We start from the raw sequence: 14,181 nt of genomic DNA, 5'->3' as shown, positions 1-14,181 counted from the left end.
GAAACTGCCATGCTAAAAGTTAAGCTGTTGTCGTAACATCCCAGAGCCAGAAAGGAGAAGTCCCAGGACTTGAACCCAAACATGGAAGCATTTCTAATGTGTATTTTCAGATTCTTACTATGTGCAAAACACAGCCTTAGGCTAGGGGAGCTGAGAGAGGGAAAAGTATAGACTGTAGTTTCTGCCCTTTTATTTTGCTGAGGAAGATTAGCCCTGAGCTAACATCTGTGTTAATCTTCCTCTACTTTTGTATTTGGGCTGCCACCACAGCATAGCTGACAGTGGCATAGGTCCACACCCAGGATCCGAACCCTGGGACCTTGGGCTGCTTGTTAAAGTGGAGAGCACCAAACTTAACTACTATACCATGGAGCTGGCCCCGGTTTCTGCCCTTTTTGAAAAAATGGCATTTCCTTATTTTTTTAAATTTCAGCTTTGTTGGGGTATAATTGATAAGTAAAATTGTAAGTTATTTAAAGAGTCCATTGTGGTGATTTGATGTAGGTATAGCTGTGAAAGGACTTGCCCCATCTAGTTAATTAAGACATCCATCACCTCACATATTTATAGTTTCCGCCCTTAATAACCTCACAGTCTACGAGGAGATAGATTCAGTTATTCCTTCCAGTTAAGTCCTTAACTGGGATCGTTCAGGGGGGTAGAGAGAGAAGTGAGATGAACGTCCTTCCCCAGGGGGACACACCTACGCAAATGTCACAGATGCTACACAGGAGTAGGTCCGTTAGAGGCACAGTGGAGTACAAAGTGAAGGCTTGCCAATTCTACCCCAGGAGAGACACAGCGGAAGGGGCCGATGGTGGGAGTGACTCTGGAGGGGAGACTTTAAAGCGGGACGGGCTTTCTCCGGGCACAGGGGACGGAGAATGGAACTTGTGGCTGAAGGAATAGCTTTGGAAAAGGCAGAAGGCTCTGAAGAAACACTTACAAGGTAGAGATCAGCCAACTGCCTGAGCCTTTCAAACTAAGAGGGAAGTTGATTCTGCCTGATAAAAGCCATTGAAGTGGTACTGATGTGGATCAAGGCTGCCCCGGGAGAGAAGCCCAAGGTGTCCTGGCCTACATGCTGATCTATATGACCCAATACATATCTAAAGTTATACCACACAATAACTGGACCCCACTTACACTGATACCATTTAATGACTTTTTACATCATCTTTCCTTTGTCTAGTAAGAATAAGTCATGTACTCATGCCTCATAAATTTAGCCCTAACCCTCAATACATTGCAGCTCTTACTGCCCTTGGGTCCTGTCCCCATGCCTGCAGCTCTTCACTGACCGTGGGTCCTGTCCCCATGCTATTCTGTACTATTCTCTGAATAAAAAAGCACTACTGCCAGACGTTGAGAGTCCAAGAAATCTTTCTTTCGACTCCTCAACTCACCGAGCCCGAATCAGTACAACCTCCTAATCTCAAGTTCGTGTGCCTGAGGCACAGCAAGCCGATCACTGAGACATCGGTGCTGGAGCTGGAGAAGGGTTTATGTGAATTGGTTGAAATGAGTAGTTGGGAGCATAGGTTCTCTCAAAGCCACCTTAACGAGAGAAGAAAGTAAGGGGTTTTATAGAGCTAAGGGGGTGGCAGGAGGAGTTATGGAGAAACAAGGGGGAATGGTGTTTCTTTCGCTCCAGAGAAGCCCCTGGGCAATCTGACCCCTGCTCATCTACAGCAGCTGGGGCTGCTTGCCTGGTGGTCCTTGAAGGCCTTCTCTTTCTTCTGTAAAACAGGCTCATAAATCCTCGTGACCTTTGAGTTACCCCTCAGGTTAAACAAGAAAACAGCACATTGACAGGACTAACTTCTTTTCATAACAAGGTCGAAATGTAATCTTACTGAATATTTACAACAACCCTCAGGGACCTGGCTTCAGAAGTATTTCTGAACAGAAAAGTGACAGTGTGGGATATGCATTTTTAACAAAAAGGCATAGAAAATAAGTGCTATAATTAGAGGTAGAAATAATGTCTAAAGGAGCACAGAGAAAGCTCTTTGAAGCAAGGCTCTTCCTGCTCTGTGTATTTAATTTAAAAATAGGTATTATGTATAAATACAGGTAAACAGTGAAAAGTCCCCTATATCTGTCATCCCTAGCCCCAGGTGACTACTGGTTTTAGTTTCTTTTGGAAGTGTTCACAGTTTCTTTGTATCCAGACAATCATACAGAAAACATATTTTACAATTTATCTGCTTTTTTTATTAAAGAGAATCATGCCACACATATTTCTTCCCCTTACTTAATATATCTTGGCAATCTCTCCATATCAGTCCTCTTAGAGTGCATCCTCATGCTTTTTTCTTTTTGTATAGTTGCAGAATGTTCCATCATGATTTATTGGACCAGTTCTCTCCAGATGGACGTTTGATTTGCTTCTATCTTTTGCTCTTCCAAACAATGCTACGTGAAGCCCCAGGCCAAGGGCACAAGCATTTGAAATCTAGATAGGTACTGCCCCATCGCCTGCATGAAGGGTTCATATTTTTCCAATATTTTAATTCTCTAGAGTGGGAGCCCTTCTGGGGCAGGGGCTCTGTCTTACTCATCATTCCTTCCTTGGCTGTAGCTAGAAAGTGCTTAATATACGATTGTTGGATTAATTCTTACTTGAAGGCACAGCTAGAGGGGAATGAAGGTTACGACCCTTGAAAGGGACATAATCGTTAGTGAGATAGATCAGCTCCCCTCATTCTCAACCAAAAAATTAGAGGAGAGAAGACAAAGTAAAGGCTCGAGTCAGGGTCCTCCCCACATCCTGAGAGCCAGCGGACACGTTCACTACATACTTTAGAAAAGACCATTTATTAGTAAATTCTAGAGCTCTAAAGTTTTAATTTTACCACCTTGGAGACAGTGAAAAGATCAGCAGTCCCCAGAAGTGGGGGTGGGAGAAGAGGGATGAATAGGTGGAACACAGAGGATGTTTAGGGCAGTGAAAATACTCTGCATGATACCAGAATGACGGATACACGTCATTGTACACTTGTCCAAATCCACAGAATCTACAACACTAAAGAACTGTGATGTCAACTATGGACTCTGAGTGGTCATGATGTGTCAGTGCAGGTTCATCGATTGTAACAAATGTACCGCTGTAGTGGGGAATGTTGATAAGGGGGGAGGCTATGCACGTGTCGGGGCACGAGGTATATGGGAAATCTCTATACCTTCCCCTCAATTTTGCTGTGAACCTAAAACTGCTCTAATAAAGTCTTAATTTAGAAAAATAGCATTAATTCTTTAAAAGAATATTTTATGCCCCTTTAAGGTTATTATTTTGGTGCAAAGTCACTTTTAAAGACTGTAAAGTTTCTATGGGGATACAGCCTTCCAGAAATACCAATGGTAAAGCCACGTGAACTGGCTTCCCTCTTTTGTCTCTGGGAAGGACTGAGTCATAGAGGGTCCTAGCAAATGTTTCAGGTCACTGTTAGTCAGGGGACGGTCTGGGAATAGATGAGTACTTCTGATCACACGGGCACAATGACGCACAGCGTTAAGCACAATTATGAACACTAGGGCTTTCCAAAGCTTTTCTGGACCATCTTCATTTTCTCTCTTCCAAATTTACCTGAAACCTTATGTGTTCCTTGTAAGTGGTTCTAAAACAATTTGTTGATATCAGCACACTTTTCTTTGAAAGTCTAGAGGACTAGAAAAGACTAAATGCAAATTTAATCTTTGCCGAGTTAGTTTTTCTTTTACAGAAAGTGCCTGCTTCAAAACATACTCTTCTTTATCCATAATTGGTACAGCGCATATTTTGTGCAAAAGTAAACAGAAATCCCAAAGTCCTTAACTTCTATTCCAATAAAAGTCCTTGGTTTCTTCTCTTCAATTCTTAACCCAGCTCAGAAGGTGGCTGGGTCTCTCTGAGTGTGTTCACAGACACAACAGTTGCACTGCTTTCCGCAGTTAGTTATTTCCCAACATCCTGTGAAATAATCATATAGGGCAGCCCTCATTATGTTCTACATCAAAATAGAGCTGACATCTACAAGGACTATTCATGTAGCTTCAATGCCTACTCAAGAGGCAGAGACATTTTGGTGAAAAAAGACACGCAGTTATCTCTGTCTTCCATCACTAGCAGCCCACGCGACTGATCACAGCCGTTCTAAGCCTCATCGGCCTCAACTGCTAACTGAAGACGTGAAGTCTTATTTAGATTTATTTTCTCAGCAGCCATTATAACCCATAGTTTGATGACTCACACTTGATATTCCTGGGAGTCTCCAAATAGTAGACTGGCACACAGATTCAAACACAGTTGTGAAACAAATGGTTGAAAAATATATATTATTGGGAGGAAAGAAAGACAGAAACCATAAGATACAATGATGATACATCAACGGTGTGTACGGCAGGGTTTCTTAACCAGGGTGCCAGGATGGCTTTGGGTGGTCCATGACCCCCTGATATTACATGGAAAACTCTATATGTACACACCTATGTGTATTTTTCTACGAAGGATCATTCTTCAAGTCTTCAAAAGGGTGTGAAACTCTTCCTGACCCCCCAGATGGAAGAGGAGGGTACCAAATCCAGTTAAGTTCCTATTGCGATGATGGATCTGTTCACTTCATTCCTTCCATCTCTTCCCTTTCCTCTTCCCTTAAATGAATCATTGATCAAAAGGGCCCTTGGCTGAAAATATTTGAGAGCAACTTTCAAATTCCTGATTTTTTAATCTTTTGTACCTTTTTATTTTCTAGAATTCTTTATATGTCTTTAGAATGGCTGCCTGTGGTTTCTCTCTGAATTCTTTAGTGAGCTGGCTAAACCTTGCTTTGTATCGCGAAGATGTCTGATGTATTGTCTGCGTTTAAATTTGCATTCCAGAGTCCGTTTAAAAGCTGGACTGAAAAGTGAAGAGAATTCATTCAAAGGGCTTCTCTCAGAAGCACTCCTTCTGCCCAGTGTTAATTTTTCTACCTGAATTTTTGCAGATTTTCTATACGTGATGAACATTCTCCAGTCACCAAACTCCTCATTTGATACACTGGAGTGAGTTAGGACTGGGGATTATAGTGTAATTATTTGTAACTAACAGACTTAGTTGCCATCTGATTTTTCTAGCTGTTTCCATTACTTATCTCAGTTTGGGTCTTTCTGCCTTAACTCTGGCTTTAGCTGGTCAGAAGCATAAACAAGCGAACTCAGGGCCCTCAGCCCCACTTGAGAAGCTGGCAAGGTCACCTTCAGAAGGTTTTGTTTTGTTTTTGCCATTTAATACTCTTCCTAGCAGTCTCGATCCTTATTACTTTCTTGCTTTTTCTAGAATAACCTGGAAGTTTTAAAGCACCTTATTTTTGACATATGTTGAGTTTATAAGGACATTTCAAAATGAGCAAGTGTAACTGTTTTTAGTAATAAAAATGCCATCTTATAGATGTGAAATCTTTGGAGGGTTTTGAAAATATTGTGGCTTAACTTAATTTCCAGAGAGGAGGTGTTAGTCAAAGGATAAACAGCTTTGGTTACATCAGATGACCAGGTCCTAGAGGTCTACTGTGCAGTAGTGTTTGTAGTCAACAACAGGGTATTGGATGCCTGAAAATTTGCACTGAAAGAGGTTCAGTGTCCTTCTCTCTTTCTGTCTCTCACACACACACAAATAATGATAACAAATGAGAGGGCAGGAGGCAACTTTTGGAGGCGATGTATAGGTTTAGGGCCTAGATTGTGGGGATGGTTCCACAGGTGTGTACTTATCTTCAGACGCACCAAGTTGTATACATTAAATATGTACAGCTCCTTGTACGTCAATCCCACTCAATAAAGTGGTTAAAAAGGACATAATTCCCTTCTGTGAAGTGCTTTGAGGTTCTTAACTCATTCTCTCATGTATTATCTCATTTATTTCTCCAAACAACTTGGCGAGGCTGGCGTTACCCTGGCATTTTACAAATGAGGAATCTGAGGCTGAGAAGCTTTGAGCCCCGGTCGCCTACCTGACCTGGCAGAGGCCAAAGGCAGGACTGGTGAATCCAGGACTGGCCTCTCCACAGTCCTGTCTCTTGATTTTTTTTCTTAAGCTTCAGTTAAAGACAAGCCTCAAATAAACTCTCAAATTACCAGATACTGAGAAACTAGTGATAGAATAAATTTCTCTAGTCTAAGGTTCTTAGGTGGTTTTTTTTTTTTTCCCCATAGATCCCTGGGCAGTTCGGTGACGTTCTTCTCAGAATAATACTTTAAATGTGTAGAACGAAAATATACAGGATTACAAACAAAATCAAATATATTAAAATATAGTTATCCAAATATTTTTAAATGTGCAATACTGCACATCTGTTAAATATCAAGATGAAAGGATAAATGCAATATCTCGCCTAAAATTCTAAAATAGTGAAAACATAAAAGCTATTTCAGGGTATCTGCAAGAACTGTAAAAGGACATGAAAATAATGAATTTCTGTTGGTGACAAAGTGCTAACCACGGAGATCTGTTGCCTACCTTTATAACGAAAAGAAATGCTAAATTTCACTTAAAGAATATTGAAAATAGGCATGCAATATTTTTCCTCGATCAAGTTCGTGGAACTTGAGCCCCCGAAGTGTGGACCAAGGGGCAGCAGCTGCTCTGGACTCGGAGGCCGTGGGAACAGAGCGGCTTCTGCATGCTTCCCGCGGGCGGCATCATTGCCGTTGTAGGCGGTGAGAAGAGGGCGCTTACCTTCCAGGGTCTCGCACTGGACCAGGTTGACATAGTCCCGCTCGGTCAGGAGGCCGGCTTTGCATCCTCGCACCAGGCCCTCCAGGTAGCCGTGGTCCACGTTGAAGTACAGCTCGGCGCCCTCCAGCATGGGGAAGGGTGGCCCCGGTTCGGGCTGAGACAGCTGCGCGTGCGGATGGGCCTGGAAGGCTCGCGCCGTCTGGGAAAGGTGCCGGCCGTGGTCAGGAGCTCCACGGGGCAGGCGGTCAGCTGACAGTCAGGGTTTGCATGACCAGTCTCCTCCGGCTTCGGGGCTTTCTACAAGGGTGCTCAACCTTGTTTTGTTTTCACAGCAACAGTGAGTCAGCTCCATGATCCACTAAACCCAGAAACAAGCCGCCTAGGGTAGGAGGGGGAGAGTGGGAGAAGGTCAGGCGGGCCTTTCCCTCCCAGAGCCCTGGGCCCCCTCCCAGCTTTGCCGTGGAGGCCTGAAACCTCCAATGTTTTGCAAACATTCCTCCCCATCAGTTTCTGAGCTCTCAGTTGCAAACCCCACTGGTCCTGATTTTCTCCAGGACTATTAATATGAAGAAAGAGAAGGTTTTTGGTTTTTTTTTTACTTATGTAAATAGACCAAATGCCAGCAGGCAGTTTGAAAAATCCTGAGAAGCGAATAGCAACACAGTTGTTTGCAAAACAAATAGTAATGTCTTAACATTGCCAAAGGCTGGTAGCTGCCCCCACCCCCCAGGGTCAGAGCCCGGAAAACAGTCTCCAGGAAGCAGATACACAGTGCCGTGATTCTCCAATAATAAGCCACTGTTGCAAAATTTGACCATTTCTAAGTTGCCCTTAGTTTTCTTTTTCCCATTTGAATCTCATGATTCCTCTGAGACGTGTATCTGAACAAATAGTGGTATTACCCAAATCATCGACAAGAAACCAGCTCTCAGAAGCTGGGAGGCAGCCCAAAATGCACAGTGGCAGTATAGTAAGTATTTAATGAGGCCAGGATTTAATTGTGGAGTTTCATGCTCCAAAAAGGAGGGCTCGTTCTCTCCTATACTTAGCTGAAAAATCGTGTCAAATATCCTGAACGCTATTTTACATGCATAGTATTTCACTGTCATGTACATTGCGTCAAACTCTTAATTGAAGTTAAAATGCGAGAAATTCTCCAGTCCCTGTCTCAGGGGTTTCCAGACTGTTTAGGAGAAGCTAGAAAAGATTAAATCAACGGAAATTCTGCTTTAGTTATTGAAAATCACAGAGAACCAAATTTAGCTTGGGATGGTGCCCAGCAATGTGAAAGTATTCAATAAATAGTTGAGGTTCTGATTATTTCATTATCATTATCCACCCTCTCCCATAACATACTCAAACTCAGACCTCAAACTCGAACTTACACTCTAAACTCAAACATACTCAAGCTCCCTGAGTACATTTTAGGTTGAACCATGTGAACATACCACTTTTGTAGGTCAAAAAATGGTTGCATATCAGCAATTTTATACAGTTCGAACTATTACAAAAGCGCTATTAAATAAATTATAAAAATAAGCTAATTTCCTAATTGTTTTACAAGTATTCATGTGTTTGAATAATTATGTGTGGTTGGTAGATATTCTATATAATATGTGCTACCAAGCATTTCTTCTCAATTCTTGGTTTAATGATGCCACGATGGTAGTTAGAATTTGACCATGGTGGAAATATTGACACCATGGAAATAGGCAAATACTACAAAGCAGGGCATAATTCATTGTTGCTTGTTTGTCTGGACTTAAGAAAGTGATGGAGAAAATGTTAATAAGGCAAATTAAACTTAGTGTGTGGTGTCTATAGCTGTTACATTCTGAATTGCAAAAAACTTGAAGAAATAGTCTTTCAGTATTTAAAAACTGTTATCTGAGTCTGCAAAGAAGCCACTCACATTGTACCTGACATGTCTTCATTGTTTCACTTTTGTCCTACTCTTTAAAAGAAATAAAAATATCAACCAACATTCATGTGGGAACTACACTTGTTTATCAATTGCAGCCATAGTTTGGCTACGGATACTAGAGTCGAGCAAAGATCAATAAAAGCATTCTGTGAAAATCAGTTGACTATATGCAATTTACAATAAAGAGTATTATTTTATTGTTATTAGTAAATTGGGTGATACACATCCACGTCCTTTATATTACTAAAACTTATAACAAATAGATACACGTATTTTTTGTGGGGAAAGCTAGTTAAACATGTACAGCACAACACAAAATCTTCAAAGTTTTACGTAGAGCTAGTCTTGCATGTCTACATGCTCATAAAAGAATGGACTGTGTGTATGTGTGTGTGCAAAATAATTTTCAATTTGCTGTATATTAGATTTATGTACTTTTGATTTATGTAGAGACAAGGTCCAATGTTTCTTTAAAATGGTAGACACCTACTCTCTCTGCTATTGGTATTTCCCCTTCCTTCACGTTATCCCTTCAACCTGGCAGAAGCAACAGCATCTTGTAGGGGAGGAAGACAATTCCTCTATCCTCTAGGTTCTTCTGGCTGGTCTATGAATTAAATTGATATGAGACAGAATTACAGGAGAAAATTGAAGAAAGCTTTATAATGTACATACATGTGAGAAACCCAGGAAAGCTGAGTGACTCACCAGAATGGCTGAGGTCGCCACCTTAAATACCATTTTCAGCTAAAGATAAAGGAGGATGCTAGGGGTACTGATTTGGGGCTTCAAAGGGAGGAAGGCAATTTACATGGAGATAGAAATGCAAATATTTGGTAAACAAGGGTTTGCTGGGCCGTCTGTAGACAATGTTATCTTATGGTATTTGCTCCTTCCTGGAACAGGCCTTCTATCTTAAATTCCTTTAGGCAGTTAGGGGGGAAGGTCAGAGTTTCTTTCAGAGTCTTTTGTTCTTAAAAATAATCAACACAAAGAGACACATTTTGGGGTGGCCAATTCTGATCCTTCACAGTCTCCTTTCTGCTAAAGGTACTTGTCAAGAACGGGGTCAAACTCGTGAGCAATGAGAGGAAACCCAGTCCAGTGACGAGCATACGGAGCTTCTTCATAAATGGGTCCTTATGATGGGAATGAAATAAAAAATGTTCATTTCAAGGTTTAAATTACCAACGATGCTTAGGAGAGTGGGTTCAGGGTGTGAAAGTGTGGGTTTAAGTTCCTTCCTCTGTCTGAGCCCAGTGTTTTCATGTGTAAAATGAGGATGATGACAGTTACCTCATAGTCTGTTAGGATTAAACGAGACAAAATTCTTAAAATGGTTAAGACGTGGGCATGTGTGCGAAGCAGATAATAAAAGAAGCTACTGCGATGGCTTCCTCTTCCCCTGTCATTACCAACCATTGTGATCCTAATCTCTATCACTAGGTTGCATTTCTTGGAGCCAGGAGCACTGTTTTGCTCACCTTTCACTCTCAGGTGCTTAGTAGCATGCTTTGAGCAGAGCAGGTATTCACTAGCTCTTTGCTGGATTAACTAGAGATGGACTTCCAAAATGACCTAAAATTGCTCTGACAGAATCTTTAGTTCCACGTTTCTCTAGGAAACGCGGTATTTGGTGAGAATAGCTGAAGAATGAGGGTATTTTGTGGTTTTGTAGCATGATATACATATATATGTGTGTCTGTGTAGGTATGCTTCTCTGTGTAGGAATATAGGATTTGTTGTGACTTTCTGTAAATTTTAAGAGCTCCCAAGAGTCATTAGTTTCATAGCATTAGAGGATCAACTTAGTCTTCCAAGGAATGGAGAAATTCCTTGGAATAAAAGATATGAAAGGTCTTTTTCTAGATGCAGTAGGCCCTTCAAAGGACAGTGAGGAAGCAAAGCAGATCCAGGCTGCTCCCTGTGAACATTCCTCTCGGTGTCAAGATGCAGCCGACTGAGGCAAGCCCAGGCCTTACTGGACTCTGGGGTAGTTCTCAAGGTGGACAACCAAGCCCACCCTCACACAGTCCCTGGGAGTGTCTTCAGAGGCAGAGTGCTCTGGGGAATGCACCTTGGGGGCTCAGGATGTCATCTTCAATGACCTAGTCAAAGGCCGTTTTTTTTGGTTTTTGCTGAAGAAGATTCACCTGAGCTGACATCTATTGCCAAGCTTCCTCTTTTTGTATGTGAGTCGTCACCACAGCATGGCCACTGACAGATAAGTGGTGTAGGTCCATTCCCGGGAACCAAAGCCAGGCCGCCAAAGTGGAGCATGCTGAATTAACCACTAGGCTACTGGGGCCAGCCCCCAAAGGCCTTTCTCTTAAGATAATGCAGACTTCCCCTCCCATGCCCTGTTTGTAACACCCTATTTGTAATGCCTGGGTTAGTCCCTTTCCCAACATCAGGGTCCTGTTGACCAGCTAATTTGCAACTAAACAGCTCTTTGAGAACTTTGAAAAAATGTATCCTGGGCATGTTTAATATATGTTCTTTGTTCTAAAAAGATACAAGGCTGTACTGAAACCCATGCTTCTCCAGAACCCTTTCTAAGCCCTTCCTGGGTTATAATTCTCACCCTGGCTCAAGTAAAACTCACCTTATTTCGCTTATCTATAGAATGGGTATTGGTTGTTTTGCATTGACATGGGACATTTCAAACAATTACAAAAGGAAACAATACTATAATTAATCCTCATGTATCCATCAACCAGCTTCAATAATTATCTGCTCACATCCAATCTTGGTTCAGCTTTACCACAGATCAGCGAGCTTTTTCTGTATAGGGCCAGAGTCAATATTTTAGGCATTGTAGGCCATACCAGCTCAGTTGCAGCTACTCAACCCTGCCATTGTAGCGGGAAAGCAGACATAGACCACTCATAAATGAATGTGCATGACTGTGTTCCAATAAAACTTTATTTATAAATCTGGTGGTGGGCCAGATTTGCCCTCTGGGCCATAGTTTGCCAACCCCTGACCTATAACCTTGCCCACTGCCTCCTCACCCTGAATTATTTTCAAGTAAATCCAACATATCATATTAGTTTAACCATAAATATTTCAGTATCTCTAAAAGACAAAGATCCTTTAACAATATAATCATAATTATATTATAATACTTAAAGTTATTCCTTAACAATAAACACCCAGTCAATGTTCAAATTTTCTCAACATAATTTTTATTTTTTTACACTTGGTTTGTTTGAATGAGGAGGCATTACATTTGGTTTACACACCTCTTAACTTTCTTTTAGGTACACCTCCCCTCCCACTAGCCCTGCTTTTTGTTTAAGAAACTGAGCCACACAGTTCTAGAATTTTCTATGGTTTGGAATTTGCTGATTGCATCCTGAGTGCCATTTGACCTATTGCTCAGTCTCCTGTAAGTCCTATAAGTTGGTAGGTAGATCTGGAGACTAGATCACTCTTATGTTAGATTTTTTTGCGAGAGCACTTCCCAGCATTATCGAGTACTTCCATCAGGATGCCCGTGACATCCGTCTCTCACTTTTGTTTAATGTCAGCAGCCATTTATGATCACCACCCAGATCCATTGCTTCATTCGGAGTAACAAAACGATTATTTTGCAGTTTATCTTTCCTTCTTCATTTATTAGCTGCAATACTTCTATAAAAAGTAACTTCTCAACATCAAATATTGGTTACCCTAGTTTACAGTTCATAAAGAAAGGCAGGATAAATGCTTACCTCATTTCATCTCCTTACCAGTTTTCCAAATAATGAGTTGGTCTCTAACATCCTCCAAAAGTGACCAATAAAGGCTTTCTTAAAAAATAAAAAATATTATTAACTTGCGTGTTTAAACATAGTCAGCATGTTCTTTTGATATAAACTTGGTCGTCTTTGGTGACTTCCTTGCTTTCTGTAACAACAGGATGTTCCATGCTCATTTTGTACCATTTTTGCCCAGACCCGGAATCAGCTGTTTCTTCGAGGAGCTGTGGTTTAATTTTGCGGTTCTTGATGTGTGATCACGACATGGCGGCCTCTGCAGGGCGGTGGGCAGCTCAGCAAGGAGGTGAAGGCGCACACTGCCCACTGCGGGTGACACCTGCGCACACACATGGAGGCAAGGCTTTCGCAGACTGTTTGCATAACTTTTCTCCCAGGTACTTAAGTTTTTCTAATTGGAACATGTCAAAACAAACCTCCCCATCAGTCCAAGAAAAACATTATGCTGAATAAATGGAGTTTTCAAGCCCCGTGAACTTAACTCCTGTGTGTGTTCTTCAAGAATCCCAACTTTATTCAAATGGATTACAGTGAGAAAACCCAGAAATTGTGGGACAGGAACAGCTCTGGCAACCAGGACTGCTCCCTCGACCTTGACTCAGAACAGCATCGCATCACAGGCTTCCTACAAACAGAGGAGGATAGCAGAACCGTCATCAAAACCATTGACGCTCAGGGCTGCTGCAGCCAGAAGGATCCTTCGGTGTGAGGTTAGAAGTGGGACCGTTTATGCTTTGTTGACTTTGGATAAAGTTTTAAGGGTGTTTTAATGTTTTCTTCTTCTTGAAGAGAAGACTAGAAGTATTTCTGCTGTCGGCTGGCTATGAAATCTGTCCTATGAGTGATTTGTAATCTGCCCTTCACCCTAATGGTTCACCTTTTGTACTTTAACAAAATAATATGTATGCTTTTGTAAGTTAATTAAACCTGGACCTGACACAGTACGTGTCTTTCTTCATAATATCCCGTGTTCTTCAGTGACCCTATTTAATTTCTTTCTATAAGTCTGTTCTACGGCAAGAATTTTTAATCTAATTGGAAAAGTGCAAAAATCAGTAATCACTCATAATATTTAGATAAAATATTCACATAGGTGCAACTATAAAGTGAAGGTAAAAAGTTCAAAATCCTGGAATGGTCGTTTATTTCAAAAGCTTAAGGGCATCAATTAGTACTTTAATCCAAATTCTATAGTCTGACTTGCAGAGAAATGAATAATTACTTGAGAAAGAAGATCACTTTCCCTTATATTTTACCTTTTGTTCTGTTGCTGTTGTTTTCTTTTCTGCTCCCCAGAGCAAATGCATACTTTTTGCAAAAATTCAACCATTACAGAAATACAGAGATGTAAGTACCCCTAATACGACTCTGAAGAGATAACCACTGATGACAGTTTGGGTGAACACTGAAACAGGTTTTTTAAGCACATGTTCAGGGTGCCAGAACTAGGCTATCCAAGGGTCGTTTTGGTTTTGAACCACAAGAGGTCACCATAACATTACAGCAAGTGACTTTTCATTGGATTTACGTTCCCTGTAAATGTTTTTCATTTGAAGTGTCACATCAAAATTTAAACAAGTGACTTCCAGTTGTTTACGTTAAAAGACTTTTTTAGCCGTCACAGGACATATCAGGGAGTTCTGCTCCTCCTCATCTCTTCCTCCATTCCCCAAACCATCACTGGTCCTCGTCATAGGTGCAAGCCTTTCTTCCATTCCCCATCAACAGCATTTTTGGCCTTTTGATCTGTTATTTCACAATCTGGCTTCCTTTACCTCACATGTGCACAGCGAGTTACC

The 14,181-nt window shown here is 41.3% G+C and overlaps 1 protein-coding gene across 2 annotated transcripts in view; it reads right to left on the bottom strand.

The window, feature by feature from the left end:
* ATP6V0D2 (ATPase H+ transporting V0 subunit d2) overlaps window positions 1-7,080 on the bottom strand; it is a 46,297-nt gene extending 39,217 nt beyond the window's left edge. The window contains exon 1 of one of the 2 annotated variants that reach the window (XM_046641561.1): window positions 6,698-7,080. In XM_046641561.1, coding sequence (XP_046497517.1) covers window positions 6,698-6,827 — 130 coding nt within the window. In that variant the 5' untranslated portion in view covers window positions 6,828-7,080. The remainder of the gene's footprint in view (window positions 1-6,697) is intronic. The other variant, XM_046641560.1, reaches the window with a different exon arrangement.
* Between the last annotated feature and the right edge of the window lie 7,101 nt (window positions 7,081-14,181).

This window comes from Equus quagga, chromosome 16 (assembly GCF_021613505.1).
Source record: "Equus quagga isolate Etosha38 chromosome 16, UCLA_HA_Equagga_1.0, whole genome shotgun sequence".
Lineage (NCBI taxonomy): Eukaryota > Metazoa > Chordata > Mammalia > Perissodactyla > Equidae > Equus > Equus quagga.
The sequence above is the reverse complement of the archived record's forward strand: the minus strand, read 5'-3'. Positions and strand labels throughout refer to the sequence as shown.